The sequence below is a fragment of the Theobroma cacao genome, chromosome 6 (genome assembly GCF_053813885.1).
Source record: "Theobroma cacao isolate CCN51 chromosome 6, ASM5381388v1, whole genome shotgun sequence".
Taxonomy (NCBI): domain Eukaryota; kingdom Viridiplantae; phylum Streptophyta; class Magnoliopsida; order Malvales; family Malvaceae; genus Theobroma; species Theobroma cacao.
The window spans coordinates 31,379,085-31,403,519 of record NC_142644.1 but is presented as its reverse complement, the minus strand read 5'-3'; the positions used below and the strand labels follow the sequence as shown (position 1 = coordinate 31,403,519).

The 24,435-nt window shown below is 37.6% G+C and overlaps 5 protein-coding genes and 3 pseudogenes across 6 annotated transcripts; 5 read left to right on the top strand and 3 right to left on the bottom strand.

Annotated features, from left to right (window-relative positions):
* Positions 1-181: 181 nt before the first annotated feature.
* Positions 182-4,459, bottom strand: LOC18597251 (EH domain-containing protein 2-like). Of its 2 annotated transcripts, none has more exons than XM_007026163.3 (16): positions 4,313-4,459; positions 4,147-4,226; positions 3,733-3,801; positions 3,582-3,639; positions 3,237-3,292; positions 3,105-3,147; positions 2,959-3,020; positions 2,619-2,732; positions 2,308-2,410; positions 2,161-2,210; positions 1,710-1,838; positions 1,372-1,623; positions 1,209-1,288; positions 1,001-1,127; positions 774-917; positions 182-686 (listed from the first exon to the last, which is right to left on the bottom strand). In XM_007026163.3, the coding sequence occupies exons 1-16, from the start codon at positions 4,395-4,397 to the stop codon at positions 501-503; spliced, it is 1,638 nt and encodes a 545-aa protein (XP_007026225.3). In that variant the 5' UTR covers positions 4,398-4,459; the 3' UTR covers positions 182-500. The 2 variants fall into 2 exon arrangements, with proteins under 2 accessions (XP_007026225.3, XP_007026226.3); XM_007026164.3 differs by having other exon boundaries at positions 3,105-3,144.
* Positions 4,460-5,927: 1,468 nt separating this feature from the next.
* LOC18597250 (RPM1-interacting protein 4-like) lies at positions 5,928-7,632 on the bottom strand. Its single transcript, XM_018122986.2, has 4 exons — positions 7,449-7,632; positions 6,691-7,185; positions 6,373-6,576; positions 5,928-6,224 (listed from the first exon to the last, which is right to left on the bottom strand). Exons 1-4 carry the CDS (start codon positions 7,470-7,472, stop codon positions 6,189-6,191), a joined length of 759 nt encoding a protein of 252 aa, XP_017978475.2. The 5' UTR covers positions 7,473-7,632; the 3' UTR covers positions 5,928-6,188.
* A 1,397-nt stretch (positions 7,633-9,029) lies between these two features.
* LOC148762303 (non-specific lipid-transfer protein 1-like) lies at positions 9,030-9,401 on the top strand. Its single transcript, XM_088807682.1, has one exon. It carries the CDS (start codon positions 9,030-9,032, stop codon positions 9,399-9,401), a length of 372 nt encoding a protein of 123 aa, XP_088663808.1.
* Positions 9,402-11,088: 1,687 nt separating this feature from the next.
* Positions 11,089-11,445, top strand: LOC18597248 (non-specific lipid-transfer protein AP10 pseudogene; annotated as a pseudogene).
* A 3,709-nt stretch (positions 11,446-15,154) lies between these two features.
* On the top strand, positions 15,155-15,526 carry LOC148762302 (non-specific lipid-transfer protein 1-like; annotated as a pseudogene).
* A 2,065-nt stretch (positions 15,527-17,591) lies between these two features.
* LOC148762301 (non-specific lipid-transfer protein AP10-like) lies at positions 17,592-17,948 on the top strand. Its single transcript, XM_088807698.1, has one exon. It carries the CDS (start codon positions 17,592-17,594, stop codon positions 17,946-17,948), a length of 357 nt encoding a protein of 118 aa, XP_088663824.1.
* Positions 17,949-19,044: 1,096 nt separating this feature from the next.
* On the top strand, positions 19,045-19,494 carry LOC18597245 (non-specific lipid-transfer protein A pseudogene; annotated as a pseudogene).
* Positions 19,495-20,164: 670 nt separating this feature from the next.
* Positions 20,165-23,429, bottom strand: MRB1 (transmembrane protein, putative (DUF3537)). The gene is made up of 5 exons (XM_007026156.3): positions 22,756-23,429; positions 21,608-22,057; positions 21,216-21,516; positions 20,999-21,124; positions 20,165-20,531 (listed from the first exon to the last, which is right to left on the bottom strand). Exons 1-5 carry the CDS (start codon positions 23,155-23,157, stop codon positions 20,518-20,520), a joined length of 1,293 nt encoding a protein of 430 aa, XP_007026218.3. The 5' UTR covers positions 23,158-23,429; the 3' UTR covers positions 20,165-20,517.
* Between the last annotated feature and the right edge of the window lie 1,006 nt (positions 23,430-24,435).

Genomic DNA, 24,435 nt, shown 5'->3' with positions numbered 1-24,435 from the left:
AGTGGTGTTATCCCGCACATGCTTAAGAGTATCTGACTTCAGATTTGTTTTTTTTTTTTCCTTTCTGTTTGTTTGTTTGTTAATTTTAAATGAATCACATTACTTTGACATGGTTTTTTCCCATATAAATAACCTAAACCCATTAATTAATTTGCTAAATTACAAAAAAACCTTCAAGAGATTGACCATGGCAGAGCCGACTTAGGCACTGCAACATTTTCCTCAGAACTGGTCATAGGCATGGCAGTCTAATCTTACATCTAGATCAATTCAAATGCCAAAATTGAATCGCTCTTTTGTCATCTCTATTGGACTATTTCCAAGGGTCGAATTTTTCCAAAGTCTGATGAACGGGCAGTGAATAGATTGACAAAAGGGACATTTAATTTGATGAAAACACGCCTGAAAAGCATAATAAGAAAAGGCTAAAGCGTAGCAAAAGCTACGAATATTGCAACAGAAGCAATATTCTTCTTTTCGCCACTCTGATCCCTCAAGCTTCATTCATAAGGATTCCTGAAGTTTTTCAGGAGCTCTGGGATTTCATATCCTAACATATCATCTACAGCTTGTATCATCTTAGGTTTCAACTTTTCGAATTTATCGATGCTGTAACCATTCAACACCTCCCTGTAGTGCTCCACGCTTGGGAAATCGCCGGCCGGCAGATGGAAGTCTCGTTGCACCTGTTTGCGAGCAAGTACTAGGAGTGAAAAACGAATGAAAATGAAAGGAAAAAGATGAGACGACAAAGAGATGAAACAGAGCAAGACCTTCCCGAATTCGTCTTCAAGATTATCGATAAGTCGTTGTTGAGCTTTAGCTTTGCCCATCATAGCAGGCATCTCCTTCTTGAGATGGCTAATTATATAAGCATGGATTTTTGCAGCTCTAGCACGCTTCACGAATTCATTGATCTGCAACCATGCATTTACCCTTCATGCACATAAACAATAACTAAACATGATGAACAATATTTATGAAGAGGAGAGAAACACACCCGACGATCACAAGCCTTTCTTGGAATGTCTATCAAGTCCTTGAGAAGGTCATCTTGTTCTTTCTCGAAAAGATCTTGCCCCAGTGGACCAATGGCAGCTTCATTAAGGAGCTTATCATTGAAAGAGCTACCAAGAGAGGATAGATTAGAACCTAATCACTAGCCAAAACTGTCCAGTGAAATAATTTTTTGAGGAAAATAAACTTACCCGATGTAAACACGCACAACCTCTGGAGTATTCAGAACTTTTCCCAGTGACCACATCAAAGCTCCATAAACTCTCATTAGCTGTTGATATGAAGTTGGTGAGTTGTAATGAATGTAACAATAACAGAAGTCTGCCAATTGAAAAATGGAACAGAATATCGTACTTGTTGGGTATCAACTTGGTGTGCTTTATTCAGGACAACGCGTATCTTGTCATCATTACCACGTAAAGATGAAATTACTCGTTTAAATTCATCACTTATGTCTAATTTGTGCGGGTCAAACAGCAGAAGGATGAGATCACATTTAGCTGCAAACCATGATATAACACCGGTGAAATCATAACTTCGTTGTGTTCTTTGTTTTTCTCCAGATAGAACTCCAGGAGTGTCAACAAATGTTATTTGATCTAACAACTGCAAACATGACAATGACATCAGTAACAGTAAACTGAAATATAATCAATATGAAAACAGTAAAAGAAAAACTCAATAATTCTCACTGGATGTGGCATTTGAGAACACTCAAACTTTGATAAAAACGCTCCTCCAAACGTTGTCAAGCCACCAAATGGCAGGTCTGCATGAACAGCAATAGTGTTCCCAGGTATACTTCTTTCGTCAGGTCCATTCTGGAAATATACAAGAAACATTACAAATCTTTTACAACATTCAAACTGCATATTGTAGTAAGATTTTTGTTTACTACAAACCATTACCTTCCAAGTGAAGGTTACTCATTTGGCGTAAGAATATGTAAACAGATGACTTTTTTGACATTGTACATAATAGTGCCAACAGATCTCACAAGAATGGTGATGGCCACTCAGAAAGGTTATACGCAGGATGATATTATATACAAAAGCAAGTATTGCAATCAATGACACGTATTAGAACACATTGACTCATATAATCACTTTCAAAACCAGAAAACTTAGACGTGGCTTTACATACCATTACAACCACAAATCTATCAGTTGTAGGCTCTGGTCCTATATGAGCTCCTGTCAACAGAATGATGATGAAAAGCTCAGCACACATCATAATCAACTACCATCGTGTTTATAGGAAAGAGAAAGGGAATAAATGCCTCGAACTTACCTGGGTAATCACATTGCAACAAATGCTTTATAAATGTAGTTTTCCCAGTTGAATACTGACCCAAAAGCATAACCATTGGTTTAGCATCAAAGTCACTGTTTGTCTGCATGGAAAAAATCACAAATCAATTTAATGCATTAATGAAATGCTTTGTGCGTAAGAGAATATGAAATGCCACAGTGGCACGTGGATACTCTGCTTCAAAATCTACAGAGATGGAACCATTCAATTCAAGTTTAACATCTCTCACTGATAAACAAAAGCACAAACTTTTTTTTTTTGGGGTTAAAATCAAAGCATATTTCACTTACCAAGAAAGGAGACACAAAATCATTAAATCGATAGGTAACTTCCAATGGCTTTAGCTTTTCAATGTAAAGTCTCTTCAAGCCATCAATAATTGAGGTAACTGCGCTTGCAGGTGTCTAAGCAATAAACAGAGAAAGCAAACTCATCAAGCAAAATATTGAAATGAAGACATCTTTACAAACAGATGCAGCTTAAGAAGTTGTACAACACGTTAACATAGTGAAAAGTTAAGACATCACAACCAGGATGTGTTGTGATGCAAAAGGTTACAGTGCAGCATGAGCAAGTCAACCTAGAGGCAAGACAAACACCCTTAAGGGCAAAGAGAAACCGAGAGATTACCTTTCTTGCAGACTTTGAAGTAAACCATTTAGCAGATGTTGGAACTTGGGGATGAGTAGTTCCTGCATCATTAACAGTAAGCTAACTCATGAAAGCGCAATCGAGCAACCTCATGGAAAACACTTGAAGATAGTATAGTATCTAACCATTCATTTCAGGCTCCCCATTGGTTGTCGAATCCTTGCTCTTCTGGGAAAAAAGAGCAATGAAATTTATCAAAACTAAGAAATTAACTCAAGTAATTAAAATTAGAAGGCGAAACAAAGAACATCCCTTACCACTGCTAAGGCATCCAAACCTTCCATTATAGGAAGACTAATATTCTCTGCATCAACTGGAACAAACGAAAGTACACATCAACATGGATTAAATAACCAGAATAAGGCCACAAGAGAGCCAATAGCAATATATTTCCACAAATCTTCGGTATATACTACGTTTTGACCTAAATAAGCATTAATTTCAAAAAAAAAAATCACTACTTTGAGAAATGTAACAATTCTGAAGCATCACATGTCAATTTCTGAAGTAAGTAAATCAGTCTGTGACTCTGTGTTACTTTGTCAAATTGATACCAAAACAATGACAAAAGAGCAAAACAGAGTAGGTTATTCCCGACTTGCCTGAACTTTTAAGAACATCAGAGGTTAGTTCATTTCCTGCTTGTGCCAAAGAAACCAGCTGAAAATCAACAAAAATTCAAACACACAAATTACATATTAGAAAAAAAAATCAAATCTCTATTTAATTAAATACTCCATTCCATTTTACAACCTGCATAGCAACGATGAACTCTGTCAATCCTAGAAATCCTTGTCGTTTAGAATCCGCAATCGCCCAAATCTAAAGATAGAAAAGGAAAAACAAACGGTGAACAACGTGAACTCAAAAACAATCATAATCTGATCAAACACTAAAAGGGCAAATTAATCCTAACAAGAAAAATCTAGTGAAAGGAAAAGTTTCCATAGATCTACAAATATACAAGCTGTCTTTTATAATTCCAAAAATCATTTACATATTCCAAGGGAGGCCAATCATAAACAAGCCCCGTCTCAGTTCGTAGTTTGCAAATAAACGAAGCTCTCCAAAATCAAGATTTCAGAAGTACTACTAATAACACTTAAAATGAACTTGAAATAGCTTTTACTGAAGCATGACTACTCTTTCTCAACGAGTTTTTATTACCTGCTTGAGTTCTTGACGAGAAAGTTTAGACATGGAGAAGAACTTTGTAGCATCATTTCCAGTAACACGTCCATCTCCATCTATCATAATCAAAGCAATTTCACGGTCGAAATCAACAAAAAAGAAAAAAAATGATTGAAGAATATAGAAAAGTAAAGGAAGAAACCTGAATCCGCGACATTGAACCAATCTCTGTAGATCTTCTGGTGCTCTTTGGAACACGATCCGATCGGGATTGGACTTGCCTCCATTTTCAGGCTAACAGTGTTGAGGTTTTGAAATTTGAAATTGAAAAAAACATAAATAAAAATGAGAGAGAGAGAGAGAGTGGTTTCCTAAATTTGATTTCCCTCTTTTATAACAAGTTTGGCGCTCGGGGATAACTGATGGGAAGGATTAAAACGGCATCGTTTCATTAGAGCCTTTCAGAGGTTAAACGATGCCGCTTTGAGGATGTATTTTGCATTTTTTTCCCAGATTGCTGCGCTGGCAACGTCGCTTTCAAACGATTGGAATTGATTAGATGGGGTTATAGCCATGGGATTATCATGCTATTGTCGGTTTTCAAGATGGATGGACATAGGATAGCAAGATTTTAATAAATTTCAAATTTTGAAATTTTATTTTACCTTATCAAAATTGCTGCCTTCTTTTTTTTCTCTTTTTAAATTCTAATGCTTTGGCCTTGATTGCTTTTACCATTAATTCTTTATTGATTTAAGTATTAAAAAAATTGAATTATATCTATTTATGTAATTAAATTTTTATTATATTAAAATTCTCTTATCTACTTTTATAATTTCTAACAAAAAATTGACAATCATGAAATAAATATTTAATACAATTATATCAATTATTACATAATCTCGTTATATGTCATGTGAATAAAAATATCAATTGATATTAAATTTGATGAGTATTAATTTTTTGTTTGGAATTAAAGGTTTGTATGATACGAATAAAAAAAAATAAAAGTTTTATTGTGAGATAATTTAAAAGTTCATTTTACTATTTAAGGTTTTTTTTTTTTAAAGCTTACTAGATAAAGACGTGTGTGTTTTTTTTTTTGAATTTAAATCATTTTTAATGAATTTTTATTTCTCTAATTTGTCTTAATCTTAAGATTCTAGTGATTGAATTCTTTATTGTGTTTTAATTTTGAACTTCTATCTGTTTAATTTTGATTGATTTATGAAAAGTATAAGTATATATATTCACATTTTCAACTTAAATAATATGCCTGATAAATAGTAGAAAGTCAAAGTTTATATACTTAATATATACTCATTTTTTATTGACTTAGGATTCGTAATATTTTATTCTATTTTACTGCATGAACTTTTACACTAATTTAAATCTATCTATGGATTTTTACTCTAATTCAAATCTATCTCGATCTTTGTATATTTCATGAGGATCTCACATCAATATTAATAAAGATTTAAATTTACTCTGATGTCACTTATCATGAAATCACATTTTAAAAAAATATAATAGGAGTTAAAAAGCTTTTATTTAATTATTTATATATTCAAAGGCTTCAGATCCGTAACATAATAAGCGTGCCTTCATACTAGGAAAGCTTAATTTAAAGTTTGAGTTGGGGCGCCATTAGGCATAGAAGCTCAGGAGTGGAGCCCATTAGAGAGCAGCTAATCACTCCGGCGAGGAATGTGGATCCAGCTCTTAAGGGACTGGCCTGAGCCTGGCCCATGTCTAATTACCAAGAAAATCCTTCAACAATTTGAAATGAAGGCAATTACGAATTACCCCGCAGTAGAAAAACAAGTTGTGAATCATTTTTTTTCCCAAGAATGTAATGTCATAATTCATTAAAAGAGAAAATATTGGGAAAAAAGAGAGGCAATAACAATAATAATAATATTGTGCTTTAAAATACTCAAAACGAAGGCATTCAAGGTATTTTCCCTGAATGAAGGGCATCCTAGACAAGTGTAAATTGTGGGAATCCCATCAAGATTCACATGAAAATCCTCCCATGGAGCCAGTGCGACACAAAAAGCAATCGCATTCCATGTCTGTTAGTCACTTCCACGTGAAAACAAGCAGCAACATACCTGCATGATCCAGAACAAACAGGTACTATTAAATGAGAGAGTAAATTTTAGGAAGGGGCGGTGAAAAAGATCAAAGTTCTGGTAATTCTACTTCTTTTTCCGTCTCAATTCGATGTTTGTTTAAACTTGCAGTGTCTATTGACTGTACCTTTGAGCAAAAGGAAGGAGTTCGAGGTTTACTGTGATAACAGTCTGAGTAATTGCTCTGCTGTGGAGGCACTGTTGGGAACTTGGAAGTTGGAGATTGCTTCTCCGCTTTCACTTGGTTAAATATAGCAGTATACCCTTCACCTGATGTTGGGTCAGTTTCATCCCATTCCCCAAATTTTGGTATTGATGCTGTTCTACGATGCTGCTAATCCGATGAAACCAAACAGAGTCAGGTAAAAAAATTGCAATGATGAAGGGAATAATTTGTGCTTGGCAGGCAATAAGGTAAGTAATACGTTCGGGCAGAACACTTAACTCTATTGTTATCAGATTGGTAGCTTCCATTTCTGTGTGTAAATTGTCCTGAGACAGATGAAGAGAAGCTACTTCCCCCAACCCGACCTTTCTTCTGGCCAGAGTTTGCACGTCGATGACTGAACCTCAGAAGTGAATGGTCAGAGTTGCTCTTTTCACTGCCAGATTCTGATGCCATGCTCCTATGGCTTCTTACACTCTTCTGATAATCATAAGAACCGTTTCTGTTAGGAGCATTCTGCCTGCTGTGTCCATCATTGTGGTTTTTATCTGCTGGAATGGATTTCTGAGAACCGGCAGCAGGAGGAACCTGAACTGGCTGGCAATCACAATTGCTTTCCAGGCCTCCCCCAGTATACATGAAGGCCTCCGGATTCTCCTCAGGATCATTCGGGTTCATCCTTATGCCGGCTCTTTCTTTGCGAGCATTTTCAAAGTAGGCTGTGTAAGGTAGATTATCGTTGTCCCAGTCACCAAATTTGGGCACATGCGAGCGCTGTGACAAGCATAAAAATTACTACAGATAGCACCATGTTGGAAAAAGTATACCAATAAAAGAACAAATGAAAATTATTCAATCTTAATATCCCTAGACATCTGAAACTGCAGACATGTATATTTCTGGTAAGATGGAGGGGAAAAACAATTTGACAGGGAATGCCTGTCCAAGAGATTGATTCAGAGAAAAAAAAGAGTGCTAAATGCAGTCTAGCAGAAGGATCAAACTGATGGTTTAATCATATCCTCATATGGACTCACCAGCTGTACATGAGACATGTCCATCTTACCCTGTCTGAACACAAGACACAGATCTAAACATGAATAATCTAATGACAAAGTCTGACAGTTCTTTTCCAGGGGTCATGTCCTTGCCCCAAAACTGTTGGGGATAAAGGAAATTTTAATTTTACTGTCAAATGATCATAAAAACAATATAGTGGATGGTCAGGGTCTGGGGTCTAACTCTCCCGCTCTCCACTCTCAGCCTTGTCATCTGAAACAAATAAATAAACAACTTCTGCCATAACATCCTCAACTGCAAAATCTGAAGGTTGTAATAACTTCTCAACCATCTCTACATCTTCCAGGATTGGGCAAGATGAACTAAAAACTCTTGAAAGTGAGATCATACCCCGACTCCCGAATCAAACCCCACCTAGAAGGCACGTGATATCTTTAACCTATCTCTTAAGAGGTTAGTTGTTTCTGGTAAAGCATTTATGAAACAGGGGAAAGTGATAAACAGCATGCACGTCAGAAGAAACAAGAAAAATTCAAGCAGACAAAAAGTATTCAAAAACAGAAACGTTCTACAAGTTGAAACAAAAGAAGAAACGTGCTTACAGCCATGGAGGATGAGAGTGATAAGAAGGAGTTGTTTCTGATTCTTTTTCAGAGAAAACCGTTCAAGGACCGGAGAATGTAAAAGTGACATTTTTAATGAAAGTTGCAAGCTTTGACTTCCGGAAAATCCGAGGAGTCAAAAGACTTCCCAAATTCAGACAATGATTCGATGGTAACAAAGCCAAAAGCCAATGAAAATCAATCTCGAAAAATTACAGCTATGAGAATTAAATAACATCCCCATTTTTTTCCGCTTTGGATCTTTTAAGAAAGGGAAAAAAAAATTAAGGAATGAGAATGTTTTGATTTTATTAATGATGCTGTTCGCATGAATCAAGCCATTTGTCCTTCCCTTGGCTTTCACCCTGTTGTATTTTACTTCTGGTCTGCCGGAGAATGGAATCTACGGCGTGGAGTACACGTACATAATTGACATGGACGGGTTCTGGATGTATGATCAGTGAGGACAAATATTTTAAATTAAATTTTAATAAAAAATTCATCAATTCACACTTCTATGTGATCCCTCTGGTCTTCATGCCAACACGAGAAAGAGAGAGAGAAACAGCTTCATCAATCAGAAACCACCTGTGAAACCTTATTAGGAAGGATGTGTAAAGAGAAGGAGCAAAAATTCCCAAAGGAAGAAGCCACTGCCACCATGCAAATCCTTATAAAGAACACCATCTTAGGTTTAGAATCAATGATCCTTTCTGGAAACTTAATTAATGACAGATGGGATTCTACTCAAACAACTAAATTAGATGGTAAGCTTAACCTACACAACTAGCTAGACTCTCCGAAAATGAAAATTGACAACTATAGATGAGTTAAGTGCATTGATGGAGTAATTCTGTTCTTCAATGATTTCAGCAGCCACAGCCCTATAAATAAGTTCTTTCCAAACTGCAAATAACAGTACCCAAGTCTTCCAGTTGAGCCAAAAAAAAAAAAAAAAAAACACACACACACCCCAAGTGTTCCAAGGAAGCAAAAATGGAGAAGAAAATGATGGGTTTCTCCTGTTTTTTTTGGATTTTGGGGCTAGTGTTTTTGGTGGTTACTACCAACCCTGTGCATGCAGATAGAGAGGCAACATGCAGGGATTGCATGGTGAATTTCGTACCATTTTGCAAGCCCTACCTGGTGGGACAAGCAGCCACGCCCGACGTTCGTTGCTGCATAGGTTTATCCAACACAGACGGCGGCATTACCAAGCCCCAAACTCGCAAGGACATCTGTGAATGTCTTCACAAGCTTGCGGTGCGCGACGGGTATAAGCCTGACAGAGCTAAGAAAATTAATGAGTTCTGTAATCTCAACTTTCCAGTGCCCCTTGCTCCTTCCGCTGATGATTGCAAGAAGTAATCTCTTAATCCTTACAGAAACTCGTCATCTACAGGTCTCACTTCATTTTGATATTAGTAATTTTCTTGATTGCATAAACTGACTGATTTTGATTTCTTGACTCATACGCAGCATCCATTAGGTTTGGCGGTACCAGAATCAAGCATGAAGAGCAGCAATAAATTTGAAAAAGTTCTCTTCTATAGTACTAGTAGAACTCACTTATTTCCTTTCGTGTCTACATGAAATTTAAGTGTAATTCTCCCAAATTTTCTATTAATATCTACCTCTGAGAGCATTACAAGTTCAATCTGTTTTTTGGCATGAGCAACTGAACATGAACCGAAGTGTTTTTACTTTATCTTGCATGCAAAAGGCCCGTACCCTCAAGATCAAGAAGAAAAAACTTTCCACCTATCAAGAGACTATTGAAACACCTTAATTGAACAAAATAATTAATTTATCGTGTTAATATGTTCGTGCAATATGATTATAAATGATAAGCAAATTTTCGTAAAAACCTATTTAATTATAAGTAATTAATTTGTTTAAGCACGAATCACTTGTGTAATACAAACACTTATAACGAGTGCTTTCATGAATGGATTGACGTAGATTAAGATTATTGATTTTTTATTCTGTTGAAAAAAATATATTAACAAAGAACATGCTCAAGGTTTCCTACCCATTTAAGATTTTGAGCAAGTGATTCCATATATTGAGCTTCTCTTCTTTTATGCTTCAAGCAAAGTCGCAAAGCAAGCTGAAATATCCAAGAAACATATGTAAATCTATGCCTTCAGTGTATGTATGTATGTATTACCACATCTTTAGATGTACATACAAATTTTATTAAAAAAACAAGAGGGTGATTGCGTTTCTTTCTAAAGGAGCCGTCAGTGGTTCATTCAATAGTCTTTGCTGCATGCTTATACACAGATAATCATCATAACCTAAAACACATCTGGAGTTTACATAGGGAGAGAAATAGAGTAGTTCACGGTTTGGGGAGAAGGGCAAAGGGGTTCTGTGACATTAGAAGGAAGCAGTAGTTAAAATGCCTTTTTATTTCTGCTGCAGCCTCTTTTTTTTTATCGAAGGGATATCTTTCGCTTTTGTCTGTTCCTGGGAATAGCCCAGGAGATTAGAAAGTTCACTGTGTATATTCCTGAGTTCTAACACCTTTTGTCTATAGGGGTTGATTTTGTGTGTTGTACAGGATGGGTTTTATGCTGGTTCGTGTACAGGGGGTTGACCCTTTATGTGATTTTGTTATGCCATCCCTCAATGTCTTTTGTAATTAGGAGCATGCCTTGCAAAATTATTTTGATGGAGAACTGATGTTCTTCAGATTTTTAATACATTTGAACTTTAAAAAAAAAAAAAGCAAAATTATGAACAAACTTCCTTTCCCTTTTCTTACACAGATTTAGGGCCACATTGTCAGGTCCACAAGTGATATAAATTGCAATGAATGGAGAAGATAACATACCAAAATAGGAGATGTGACTTACCATCTATAACTTGGATTTGGTACTGAAAATTTAATGATAGCTTGAATTACAGCACAAACATGAAGGGTAGAACCTGAGTTCTCCCTATATATATAGTGCCAAGTCGAAAATGCCACAAACCAAGCTCTTTGCGATAATTCAAGCATCTATTTCTGTTCTATTCTCTTGTTGCGGTAATCCTCAAAGGCAAAAAAATGGAGAAGAAATTGATGAGCTTGTCTTGGTCTCTTGGCGTTTTGGGGTTAGTGGTTTTGTTTGCAGCTGCGAGTTCCGTGCATGCAATAACATGCCAGGACGCCATAATGGCGTTGATGCCTTGCCAGAAGTTCCTGACGGGTTTTGCATACAAACCATGCGCTCTTTGCTGCAAAGCTATGGCCAACGTCAACGCCGCGGCTAACACCACTCAAGAACGGAGAGACCTGTGCACATGCTTTCAGCAGGCTGGCCCAGCTCTCGGGGTGATGCCTGACAAGGCTAAGCAGCTTCCCCAGTTTTGTGGCCTCACTGTGTCCGTGCCCATGGATCCCAACATTGACTGCAGCACGTAACACTTTCTCTTGCGCCTTGCTTAAACTTTATTCGTCTTTTTTCAATGGATTGACAGCTTTGTTTTGACTGGAAATTTGGCTCATGCTCTTTCCTTTTGAAAACGTGCAGTGTCAACTAGGCTATGGAGAATGTGTCGAGGAGTGGAGTTACGCGGCTGTCGCCAGGAATACAGCATTGAGGAGCAGCAGTACTACATTGGCTCATGTAGTGGAAGATTTTTATTTCTCTTGTTGTTGATTATCTATTATGCATGAACAAGAAAATTATGAATGGAAGTGCTTGATCCTTTCTTGAAATCCTTCTGAAATCTTTAACCAAACCTCAACAATTAAAGATTCTCAATCTGCACCAGTTGATACTAGCTACTAATCATGCAAGATGTTTCAAAAGCATAATTTTGTTAAGAACTATTCAACTAATGTAATGGAAACCTGGACTTGATGGTGTCTTTCTCCTCAATATGAGAACATTGAGGAAAATGTTAGCCGAATTCAGACCTTAATTTTCAGCCAGTCGGCTTGAAAGATCTTAGAACATGAAGCAGTTACAAATGCAATCTGATTAACAAAATGGAAATCTGTGTGATCAAGCATCTGTGAAATACAAAACCTGAGCAAGCCTTTTTTTCGAGCTGAGAAATGGAATTTGGATTCATCTGATTGTTGACGAGATTACATTCTATACCAACCATGAATTATATATGTGTGTATATATATATATATATATATTCTTCCATTGAATTTCCATAAGCAGAGTTTTTAAGTCAAATCCCAGTAAATATATACCTCTCTTTTTAGCTTCATGCTAAAGAACTTACAGCTGAATGGTGTTAGCTCCACAAGATCTTTCTCATCAGCACTGCAGATCCAGCCATAGTAAGGCCTGCGCTGCCTGGTTGAATTGCTACCAGATTCATTTGTCAGTTCTGCAGTGCCCAAAGCCTCATTAGTCTCTGATGCAGGGTCCAGGCCATTGCTAGTCTGCAATGCGGTGTTGGGAGGATTCACATCAGAGCACCCTTGTTGCTGAAGTATTTGCAGATAGCAAGTCAGTTGGTAAACGTTGCCGAAAGTGCACCAAATTCACTAGAAGCAAAACAAGGGAAAACAAACATAGAGAGAAGCTCCATCGATTTCTGCAATAACTAGTTGTTCACATTTGAGATGATACACCCAAATACAGTGTTGGATATGATTTAGATCAAAGTTTTGTGTTTACCATCCATATGATCCAATCATTGGTCTTTCCAAATTTTTGACAAGCAAATTAAGTGGATACTTGCTCCCAAAAGTGGCTAATTATGTAGAAAAAGATTTTCCTTTTGCTCAAAACTAATGAAGCAGGTGAAAACAATTAGAAGCTAGACACCATGCTAGTGTTGCATTAATTTAATAACTAACTATGGGTTTTTCCTTATGGAGCAGCCAATGCTGAATTTGATCCTTCATTCAAAAATATTATATTTTCTGTTTGTAAATATCTACATCCTAAAACACACCTAGAGTCCCCAAATAACTATTACTCCTTCCATTTTTATTGAAATTTTATCTTAATCTTCATAAAAGTTAAAGAGAGACAAACATTTAAGGCCGGAAGGAATATTATGAAATGAAGTAGACTTTTTAACTTCATTGTTATGTCTTTGGCAGCTCAAGTGAAGAAGAAAAGAGTTCAAGAGAATTATGTACAAGAGAAACGAACAAAAATCCGTAGGAAACGGAAGAAGAAAATGAATGAAACGGATATTTGGTGGCATTGGCGTTTCTTTTTGCATCAACAGGGCCACCTTGTAAGGTCCCCAGGTCAAAGAAATTCAATGAGTTAAGAAGATGGCGAATCACAATACGATGTTACAACTCAGAACACTTAATAGAAGAACCATGTAAAGGTAAAACTGTTTGTCGTAACTAAAGAGTCTCTGACAAGAAGAAAGTGGCAATGGAAATACTACTGATGATGTATTAACTCAGCTTTAATGGTAGAATCAGAGTTATCCCTATAAATAAGTACCAAGGAGCCAAGGCCAATACACAGTCAAGCATCTCTTTCTTGTTCTCTTTCTGCAGTTTTCAACAAAGAAATGAAGAAAATCATGGGTTTGTCTTGGTATCTTGGGTTGTTGGATTAGTGGTTTTGGTTTCGACTGCAAGCTCCGCGCATGGAATGACATGCCAGCAAGCCCTAACGGAATTGATCCCTTGCCGGCCTTTCCTGATCGCTACGGCACCCTCACCCACTGCTCCTTGCTGCACAGGTGTGTCTGACGTGAAGGCTGCAGCTAGCACCACTGAAGCACGCAGGGACCTGTGCGAATGCTTTGAAAAGAATGCCCCGGGCTACGGGGTCAAACCTGAGAAAGCTAAGCTGCTTCCTGGGTTGTGTGGTGTCACCGTTCCCGTGCCCATCGACCCCTCTGTCAACTGCACGACGTAATAATTCTCGACTCTGGTTGCTTTTTGTTTCAGTTTTTTCAATGCATTGACACCTTATGTTTTAACTATAGAACTTGCTGATGTTCATTCCTTTCGAACGTGCAGCATCACATAGGCAAAGGAAGTGCACAGAGGAGATGGAGCTGTGCTGCTGCCAACAAGAATAAAAACCTGAGGAGCAGCAATAACTTCAAACAAGAATTCCTATGGAGTGGGAAAATTTAATTATCTTCTTGTCTGTCATATGATTTGTATGAACAAGAAAATTTATGAATCCAAGTGTTTGATCCTTTCTTGAAAATTTTCTGATATCTCTACTCGAAACATCATTAAACACTGAAAATTTGGCCAAGTTGGTACTAGCTTGTTACTCATGCAAGAGATTCAAAAGGCATACACGGCCCTTAACTACGGTCTTGCAACCTGGTTTTTTTACTCAGTTTTCTGCAGCATCACAAAAATGTAGCCAAAAGCAGGGCTTTGATCTGAGGACTGACAGCTTCAATGATCGGTTCACAAAACCAGGGCATTAGCCTTTGCCTAGCGTTCTCTCCAATTGCATACTGAACTTGTAAAGCAAAACTGATTACGCAGATTCTTTATCAGCTCCGTAATCAACAAAATGACAATTGCATATTGCTATGAGCAACTTCAGCAAGATACAGAAATGTTGACAGAAAGCTGGACTCTTTATGCAACTTAGGAAACTATTACTCCTTCCATTTTATTAAAATTTTATCTTAAATCTTCATAAAAGTTAAAGAGAGACAAACATTTAAAGACGGAAGGAATATTATGAAATGAAGTAGATTTATTAACTTCATTGTTATGTTGTTGGCAGCTCAAGTGAAGAAGAAAAGAGTTCAAGAGAATTTTGTACAAGAGAAAAGAACAAAAATCCATAGGAAACAGAAGAAGGAAATGCATGAAACGGGTATTGGGTGGTATTTGCTTTTCTTTGTTAACAACAGGGCCACCTTGTGAGGTCCACGGTGCAAAAGAAATCAAATGAGTGAAGAAGATGGCAAATCAAAGTAAGATGTTACAACTTGCAGCAATTGTTAAAAGAACCATATAAAGTTAAAACTGTTTAATGTAATTAAACAGAATCTCTGACTAGAAGAAAGTGGCAATAGAAATACTGTTGATGTTGTATTAACTCAGCTTTAATGGTAGAATTAGAATTATCCCTATAAATAAGTACCAAGGAGCCAAGGCGGATACTAACTATCAAGCATCTCTTTCTTATTCTCTTACTGCAATTTTCTACAAAGAAATGGAGAAGAAAATGATGGGTTTCTCTTGTTTTTTTTGGGTTTTGGGGTTAGTGTTTTTGGTGGTTACTCCCAACCCTGTGCATGCAGATAGAGAGGCAACATGCTAGGATTGCATAGTGAATTTCGTACCATATTGCAAGCCCTACCTGGTGGGACAAGCAGCCAGGCCCAACTTTCTTTGCTGCATAGGTTTATCCAACACAGACGGCGGCATTACCAAGCCCCAAACCCGCAAGGACATCTGTGAATGTCTTCACAAGCTTGCGGTGCGCGACGGGTATAAGCCTGATAGAGCTAAGAAAATTAGTAAGTACTGTAATCTCAACTTTCCAGTACCGCTTGCTCCCTCCGCCGATGATTGCAAGAAGTAATCTCTTAATCCTTGCGGAAACTCATCATCTCCTACTTTCACTTCATTTTGATAGTAGTATTCTCTTGATTGCTTATGAAGAAATTGACCGATTTTGATTTCTTGACTGATGTGCAGCATCCATTAGGTATGGCGGCACCAGAATCAAACATGAAGAGCAGCAATAAATTTGAAAAAGTTCTCTTCTATATATTGAACTAGTAGAATTCACTTATTTTCTTTCTTGTCCACATGAAATATAAGTGTAATTCTCCCAAATTTTCTGATAATCTCTACCTTTGAAACTCAACATGAACCAAAATTGTGTTTTTACTTTATCTTCCATGGAAAAGGCCCGTAACCCAATTTGCTTGACAAGATCAGGAAGGAATGAATTAGAAAAAGATAAAAACTTTCCACCTATTAAGAGATCATTAGAGCACCTTAATTTTTTTTTTTTTTGAAAGTTTAAGATATAATTTCATTAACGAGAGGCTTTACAAAAGCTGCCGATTAAGGCAGGAACTCTGCTTAAGCCATAAGTAGAGAAAAGCAAATATACACAAGCTCAGGTTGCAATGAGATCAAAAAAGACTTACCAGCTGAAACAAACAATTCCAGACCAAGAGATCGACGTCCCACCCTCATCACATAACAACCCGAGAGAACAAAAGAATCACCCTGTAGATAAGCAAAAAACAGCCCCAACAGAAGAGTTAGTGATGAACCAGGTTCTGCAGACACCCTCAGGATAAAAAACACAGGGCCATGAAAAGCACAACCTGCCTGTAAGTATAAACCTAGCAGCCAAAACACCACATCAGAAAGACACCAATGCACAAGAGTATCAGAGGGACAATCATGTCAATGAATCAAATGGATTAAAGCACCTTAATTGAACAATATAATTAATTAATTAATTAATCGTGTTTTTTTTGCTCAGTCAAAATTAATAGTGTTAATATGTTCGCACAGTGTGGCTATGTATGATAAGCAAATTTACGTAAAAATTCATTGAATTGTAAGTAATAAATTTATTAAACGCGAATTCTTCATGTAATGCGATCTCTTTGAACAAAGAGTTCTTCCACAAATGAATTGCAGAAAAAGGGTGATTTCGCTTCTTTCGCAAAAGAAAAAAATAATACAGTTCCTTTCAAGGAGCAGTCAATGCTTCATTCAGTAGTCCTTGCTGCATGCTTTATATACAGATAATCATCATATCCTTATACACATCTGGAGGAATTGTGTTGAAGATTTAATCTTTTCTCTGTTTTGGAGTCTGCTGGATAATGAAAATTAGAAGCAATTGAAGCTTGGAGGGAACCAACGGTATTATGAAGATTGAAGGCTTCAGTTAAATGATGTAGTTTTATTTCTTTTAAAGCTTGTATTCTCTAAACGCTATCGTTCTTTGTTTAAAGCTTAGGTGTGGAGTCATACGGCATTATGTCTTGCCCTTTTATCTTTGTATTGTTACTCTTACTTAGCTTTGTGATTGAGCCGTTGCTACCGTTGCTGAAGCACAGAAATCAATGGCATTTGTTTCTGTGCTCAGGACAGATTAGTTGGTTTAGCACAATAGCCAAGGCTTAGCTTTATCTTTAGCAATATAAATACTATAATGAAATATTAGCTGTGCGGATCTTTTTCCCAAAATTCTTGAATTCATCAGTTCTTTATTTTCTCTCTTTTCTGATCTTGTGTTCTTCTTTCTTTTGAATTTTCTTCCCAAAATCTCTTCAAATTGTTATCATTACATGCATGAAGTATATGACCAACCTTCCTTTTCCTTTTCTTACGCAGATTTAGGGCCACATTTTCAGGTCCACAAGTGATATAAATTGCAATGAATGGAGAAGAGAACATACCAAAATAGGAGATGTGACTTACCATCTATAACTTGGATTTGGTACTCAAAATTTAATGGTAGCTTGAATTGCAGCACAAACACCAAGGGTAGAACCTGAGTTCTCCCTATATATATAGTACCAAGTCGAAAATGCCACAACCCAGGGTCTTTGCGATAATTCAAGCATCTACTTCTGTTCTATTCTCTTGTTGCAGTAATCCTCAAAGGCAAAAAAATGGAGAAGAAATTGATGAGCTTGTCTTGGTCTCTTGGCGTTTTGGGGTTAGTGGTTTTGTTTGCAACTGCGAGTTCCGTGCATGCAATAACATGCCAGGACGCCATAATGGCGTTGATGCCTTGCCAGAAGTTCCTGACGGGTTTTGCATACAAACCATGCGCTCTTTGCTGCAAAGCTATGGCCAACGTCAACGCCGCGGCTAACACCACTCAAGTACGGAGAGACCTGTGCACATGCTTTCAGCAGGCTGGCCCAGCTCTCGGGGTGATGCCTGACAAGGCTGAGCAGCTTCCCCAGGTTTGTGGTCTCACTGTTTTCGTGCCCATGGATCCCAACATTGACTGCAGCACGTAACACTTTCTCTTGCGCCCTGCTTAAACTTTATTCGTCTTTTTTCAATGGATTGACAGCTTTGTTTTGGCTGTAAATTTGGCTCATGCTCTTTCCTTTTGAAAACGTGCAGTATCAACTAGGCTATGGAGAATGCGTCGAGGAGTGGAGTTACGCGGCTGCCACCAGGAATACTGCATTGAGGAGCAGCAGTAACTTCAAAAAGAAAAAGAAATATTTTCATGTAGTGGAAGATTTTTATTTCTCTTGTTGCTGATTATCTATTATGTACGAACAAGAAAATTATGAATGGAAGTGCTTGATCCTTCCTTGAAATCCTTCTGAAATCTTTAACCAAACCTCAACAATAAAAGATTCTCAATCTGCACCAGTTGATACTAGCTACTAATCATGCAAGATGTTTCAAAAGCATAATTTTGTTAAGAACCATTCAACTACTGTCATGGAAACCTGCGCTCGATGGTGTCTTACTCCTCACTATGAGAACATTGTTCTTCTGCATCATCTGAAAAATGTTAGCCGAATTCGGGCCTTAATTTCCACCCAGTCAGCTTGAAAGATCTTAGAACATGAAGCAGCTAGAAATGCAATCTGATTAACAAAATGGAAATCTGTCGGAAGAAATATTATGAAACGGCATGTTCCATTTTTATTGAAATTTTATCTTAATCTTCTAAAAGTTAAAGAGAGACAAACATTTAAGGCCGGAAGGAATATTATGAAATGAAGTAGATTTATTAACCTCATTGTTATGTCGCTGGCAGCTCAAGTGAAGAAGAAAAGAGTTCAAGAGAATTTTGTACAAGAGAAAAGAACAAAAATCCATAGGAAACAGAAGAAGAAAATGAAGGAAACGGATATTTGGTGGTATTGGCGTTTCTTTTTGCATCAACAGGGCCACCTTGTAATGTCCCCAGGTCAAAGAAATTCAATGAGTTAAGAAGATGGCGAATCACAATACGATGTTACAACTCAGAACACTTAATAGAAGAACCATGTAGAGTTAAAACTGTTTGTCGTAACTAAACAGTCTCTGACAAGAAGAAAGTGGCAATGGAAATACTACTGATGATGTATTAACTCAGCTTTAATGGTAGAATCAGAGTTATCCCTATAAATAAGTACCAAGGAGCCAAGGCCAATACACAGTCAAGCATCTCTTTCTTATTCTCTTTCTGCAGTTTTCAACAAAGAAATGAAGAAAACCATGGGTTTGTCTTGGTATCTTGGGGTTGTTGGATTAGTGGTTTTGGTTTCGACTGCAAGCTCCGTGCATGGAATGACATGCCAGCAAGCCCTAACGGAATTGATCCCTTGCCGGCCTTTCCTGATCGCTGTGGCACCCTCACCCACTGCTCCTTGCTGCACAGGTGTGTCTGACGTGAAGGCTGCAGCTAGCACCACTGAAGCACGCAGGGACCTGTGCGAATGCTTTGAAAAGAATGCCCCGGCTTACGGGATTAAACCTGAGAAAGCTAAGCTGCTTCCTGGGTTGTGTGGTGTCACCGTTCCCGTGCCCATCGACCCCTCTGTCAACTGCGCGACGTAATAATTCTCGACTCTGGTTGCTTTTTGTTTCAGTTTTTTCAATGCATTGACACCTTGTGTTTTAACTATAGAACTTGCTCATGTTCATTGCTTTCGAACGTGCAGCATCACATAGGCAAAGGAAGTGCACTGAGGAGATGGAGCTGTGCTGCTGCCAACAAAAATAAAAACCTGAGGAGCAGCAATAACTTCAAACAAGAATTCCTATGGAGTGGGAAAATTTAATTAGCTTCTTGTCTGTCATATGATTTATATGAACAAGAAAATTTATGAATCCAATTGTTTGATCCTTTCTTGAAAATTTTCTGATATCTCTACTCTAAACATCATTAAACACTCAAAATTTGGCCAAGTTGGTACTAGCTTGTTACTCATGCAAGAGATTCAAAAGGCATACACGGCCCTTAACTACGGTCTTGGCAACCTGGTTTTTTTACTCAATTTTCTGCAGCATCACAAAAATGTAGCCAAAAGCAGGGCTTTGATCTGAGGACTGTCAGCTTCAATGATCGGTTCACAAAACCAGGGCATTAGCCTTTGCCTAGCATTCTCTCCAATTGCATACTGAACTTGTAAAGCAAAACTGATTACACAGATTTTTTATCATCTCCATAATCAACAAAATGACAATTGCATATTGCTATGAGCAACTTCAGCAAGATACAGAAATGTTGACAGAAAGCTGGACTCTTTATATAACTTAGGAAACTATACCAAAGTAACTTTACATAATCTGCAAAATGTTACAAGTAATTTATACCATGGCTTGCTTAAGGACCAAAACATTCACATCAAGATGCTTGAGTTCAGATATTAACTCGTACTAGCTACTTGACATTTGCTTCTTCATTAGAGTCTTGTTCACCAGTTGAAAAGTCCCTTTTGTTCTGTTTGGTAATATGCTTATTGCTGTCTAACAGGCAAATTGAGATAACGCATCACCCTCTCAGCTTTCAACATGGCAGTTTTGCAAGCTGATAGCAGTGACGATGTTGCATTAAGCCCTCTCCCAGGTGTAGGGTATTCATGTCAAATTTGCTGTCAGACGGTTGTAGAAAAGTTAGGGATATGAAGAATATTAATTTGGCATAAACCAAAATGTCAAATGCTAGAAACATCTAGATATATTGTAAGATTCCTATATATGTATACATGCATTCCATTTTTACTTCAAGAAAATGTTGAACTTCCTTATTTTCAAATAGGGAAATGGCCAGGAAATAGCTTTAGGATGCTTCAACACTATCTATAGTTTGATCTCTGGCAACTTGTACTTTTTGATCTCTTAGATGTCTCTCACTTAAAACTTAAAAGAATGCAGCAGTTAGAAAATGAAACCATATCAATAGCAGCATTCATTTTCCGGGCCTGCTTCTTGCTTTCATGGCCAACAGTATATGCAGAAGTTTTTGAATCAATAAACAAGTTCTGTTTATCTTTTATTTCTCTTTGGTTAAATTATTCTCACTCTCACTCACAGATGAAAAGGGGAGAATAAGAAATACCTATTGTCTTATTGAGCAGCCAGAGCAGTAAAGCTAGTTCAATCACAAATATTGTGTGGATTCCTGTTCTGTCTACCATGAATCCAAACACTGTAATTCCTGCTCTGTTGTGTTCTAGATATGTCACTGCAACACATGTTGGCAACCTGATTAGCACTATTACTGCAAAATATATGTGGAGTAAAAATGAATAAAAGGATGGTTTTTTCCTACTGACCTAAAGCCTGTCTCTTTTGAAAAGAGATTGTGTGTGCAAAAATGGGCACTAGATTTGTGTTGTCCAAATCATCCTCTCCATCTTCTTCTTCTTCTGATTCCCAATCAACACCAGCTGGAAGCATCTGAGAAGAAACAATCTGAGCTGTGGGGGTCTCACCATCAGCATCATCAAAAGAGTTGATTGTGGCACAGACATGCCACTTGGCAGCAAGGCTCGTAATAGACTGTGCTCTATGAGTGATCTTTGTTGCACTCCTCAGGCAGATGAAGAGTCCTGTCACCAGGCTTATGGAGCATAACTGCACCAATCACCACAGGAAAATTATGGATTTTACATTTAAGAATGTCTTGAAACTGTAGTTTTCTGTCCACTAGAAATTAGTGGCTTACTGCAAGTTCTCCAGCCTCATAGAAATTGACAGTAGTACTGGTCCGAGTGGTCATGAATAAAGCAATGAACTGACTTGCAGTGATAAACACCAGTGACAACAATAAAAATAAGCGAAACCGGTGACTTATGATCCGAAGATTTCTTCTTATCCTGAGGTGTTCTGCCAAGATTGAACCTACTTCAGTTTCCTTTTGAAAAACTTGAGCAAAGTCTTCCAGCCGAAGTATTTGCAGATGGCAAGTCAGTTGGTAGAGAATGCAGGCTAGGATGAAAATGGATGTTCGATAAAGCCACGAGGACAGCTGCAATGTGCAGGCAATGATGTCACTGATGTAATAGTTGCCAAGGTATGGAATTTGGCTGGCTCCAGTGGCATACCACCAAATCCTGTATGCGCTCTCGGCAGCAAAACATGGGAGGACAAATATACAGAGGAGCTTCATTGATTTCTGCAAATATCAGATGTCCACATTTTAGATGATACCATGAAATATATTGTTGAATGATTTAGATCAGATTTATCAAGTAGAACAAGATTTCTGTCCTACTTCTTCCCTTTTCAAACACCCCCTTTTAGAAGAAGAAATGCCACATTTCCCGGATTTTAATGACTCAGAAATGCAGCAATGCCATTTTTCTGCTGGTTACCAACAAGCATCAGAACATACTTTTTAGTTGTAGAACTAAAAGTTCCATTTTTGCATTAAATATAGCATTGTTCCTGTGATTCAGAAGAAAGAGACAAGCATTCAGTTTGTTTCCCAATCCCATCCATCAAATACTGTGATTGGCCTCTTCTGCAATACCAGAAGTAGAATGCTCTAACAAACTTCCAAAGTCTGATGATCACAATATTTCGTATTTATAGTTAAGAGGAAACAAAATGTTCGTTTGCCCAAAACTAGCATTAAACACAATTATGAATTCTAAAATTGAAAAGAAAAAAAGGCCAAATCTCTGCCCAAAACCAGCTCTGTTTAGAAGCTGCCAAAGCTCGTCTACAAGATATCAGAAAATCAGAAAGAACAAGGCTGAATTTGGAAATGGCTATGCCAAACTGCCTAAGCTGAATTCAACGCAGAGAGCTTGAATATATATACCAAAATATATATATAAAAGAATGGGAAAATCTGCCCAAGGAACACACCTGAAGCTCCTTTGCATATCCTTGGCGAACCTTATCACTGACATCACACAATTTATCCAAGAAGAGGAACCTCCTGATTCCATATTTTCGAGCCCAAGAAGACAAACTGATGAAAGAAATCGCTGCAAAAGAAGAGAGAGATAACTGTACCAAGCCATCGTAAGGCCTTTGATGCTCCTCATCGCAGTTGGAGCATAAGAGAACAAAGTGGGATACGATTGGAACTCCAACGGCGAGCACGAAGAAGACAGACCAGGAGAGACCAACTCTCCACAAACTGGACTGATCTAGACAAACCCAGTAGAGGCATAATCTAAAGCTCTTCAGTTCAAGTCCTTCCTGAGTTATGTAGCCTGGATTTGCCCTGTTTTTAGACAACGAAGACTGCGCTTCACTTTCCATAGCTTTGGGAACTTTGCTAAAGTCAGATTCCGAGCCTGAGAGGATGACATAAAAAAGATGATCGCTTGAATGAGTAAGAAACGAAAAACTGCTGTTTCAACTCTCTTCACTGTCCCTTAATATATGTGTACAGTTGTATTTTAATATGACTGCATGATTGGTTTTGTTGATCGTGGGACCCTTGCATGACAGACCAGTCGCTGGAGTCTTTCTGAATTCAAGGCTACCTCAATCTTGGGAGTGATTGTTGAAGCTAAGGATCACATCATGGGGGACAAAACAGCCCCTGATCTTTCCTTCTTTTTTATCAAGTTCGACTGTCAAAGACAGGCACTACCTTTCAGGTCGGTTAAGTTCAGTTTTACTTGGTTTGATTCTTGTCAATTGGGATTCGGAAAACAGGGTGTATGTTCTTTATTTTTTCTTCTTTTTAAAGTTAGCCCATTGCTGTGAGATAGCCATAGTTGACTACTAGTTCAGTCGAAAGATCAAGAACGTGAAAATCGCAAGGCACATTTGAAGTTCGTGGATCAAGGGAACATACAAGATGAGATTTTACTTGACAAAAGCAAGTTTGCCCCGTCAAAAAAGTTGGGCACCTTGTGTACAAAGCCAGTTACTTTGATTAAACAGGGGCTGAAATCACATGCTCGTTTGCTTTTGGGCCACGAAAAAATATGAAATGAAAGTCAATTCGCATGACCATGAAGAAAGGCATATAGCCGCATAGAACAGGGATTTTGGTTGTGAAATCTATTGCCTCAATCAATCCCACCTACATCACCTTCCTTGACGTATTGAATTTGGATTGTTTTATGTTTTTCTCTCTCTCCAAGTAGAGAAACAGGGACACATCTCAGCTACAGCTGTTCCTAGAACCATGTCACTTTCAAGATTGGTCCAATGGGGAAACAAGTGGAAACTCCCCCGTTTCAAGAAATCTTTGTCTACTGCTCATATGCTAATACAATATTTATGTAAATTATGCTAATGTAAAGATTTGATCTGTTCCAATCAGATTAATCCACAATTTCAGAGCATGTATAATAGTTGAAACTTTTGATTCCCCTTTATACACTTTCCTGCCATCAAATTCAGCATGTATTAAGTATTATTATTAAATTAATTTATCAAAATTATACCTAACAAATCGAGTTGATAATAATTTATCTCAATTATTTATTAAGATTTCGTTTGATTAAAGAAGAAAAATAAATGAAAGGGCTTTTAAAAAGGCCTGCTCTGTTCATGAATGGACCCAAAAACTTGCCAAACCAA

Bases quoted from the DNA above. Each gene is read 5' to 3' on its own strand.
- LOC148762303 (XM_088807682.1), top strand. From the start codon at position 9,030: ATGGAGAAGAAAATGATGGGTTTCTCCTGTTTTTTTTGGATTTTGGGG.
- MRB1 (XM_007026156.3), bottom strand. From the start codon at position 23,157: ATGGAAAGTGAAGCGCAGTCTTCGTTGTCTAAAAACAGGGCAAATCCA. The intron at 22,058-22,755 runs GTGTGTTCCTTG...TGATATTTGCAG, and splicing joins GATATGCAAAGGAGCTTCAG to AAATCAATGAAGCTCCTCTG. The intron at 21,125-21,215 runs GTCAGTAGGAAA...CATGTGTTGCAG, and splicing joins TCAAAAGAGACAGGCTTTAG to TGACATATCTAGAACACAAC.
- LOC148762301 (XM_088807698.1), top strand. From the start codon at position 17,592: ATGGAGAAGAAATTGATGAGCTTGTCTTGGTCTCTTGGCGTTTTGGGG.
- LOC18597250 (XM_018122986.2), bottom strand. From the start codon at position 7,472: ATGGACATGTCTCATGTACAGCTG. The intron at 7,186-7,448 runs GTGAGTCCATAT...TGCTTGTCACAG, and splicing joins ACATGTCTCATGTACAGCTG to CGCTCGCATGTGCCCAAATT. The intron at 6,577-6,690 runs GTTAAGTGTTCT...TCGGATTAGCAG, and splicing joins ACCAATCTGATAACAATAGA to CATCGTAGAACAGCATCAAT.
- LOC18597251 (XM_007026163.3), bottom strand. From the start codon at position 4,397: ATGGAGGCAAGTCCAATCCCGATCGGATCGTGTTCCAAAGAGCACCAG. The intron at 3,802-4,146 runs GTAATAAAAACT...TTCTATCTTTAG, and splicing joins CTCGTCAAGAACTCAAGCAG to ATTTGGGCGATTGCGGATTC. The intron at 3,148-3,236 runs GTAAGGGATGTT...CTTTTTTCCCAG, and splicing joins GTTTGGATGCCTTAGCAGTG to AAGAGCAAGGATTCGACAAC.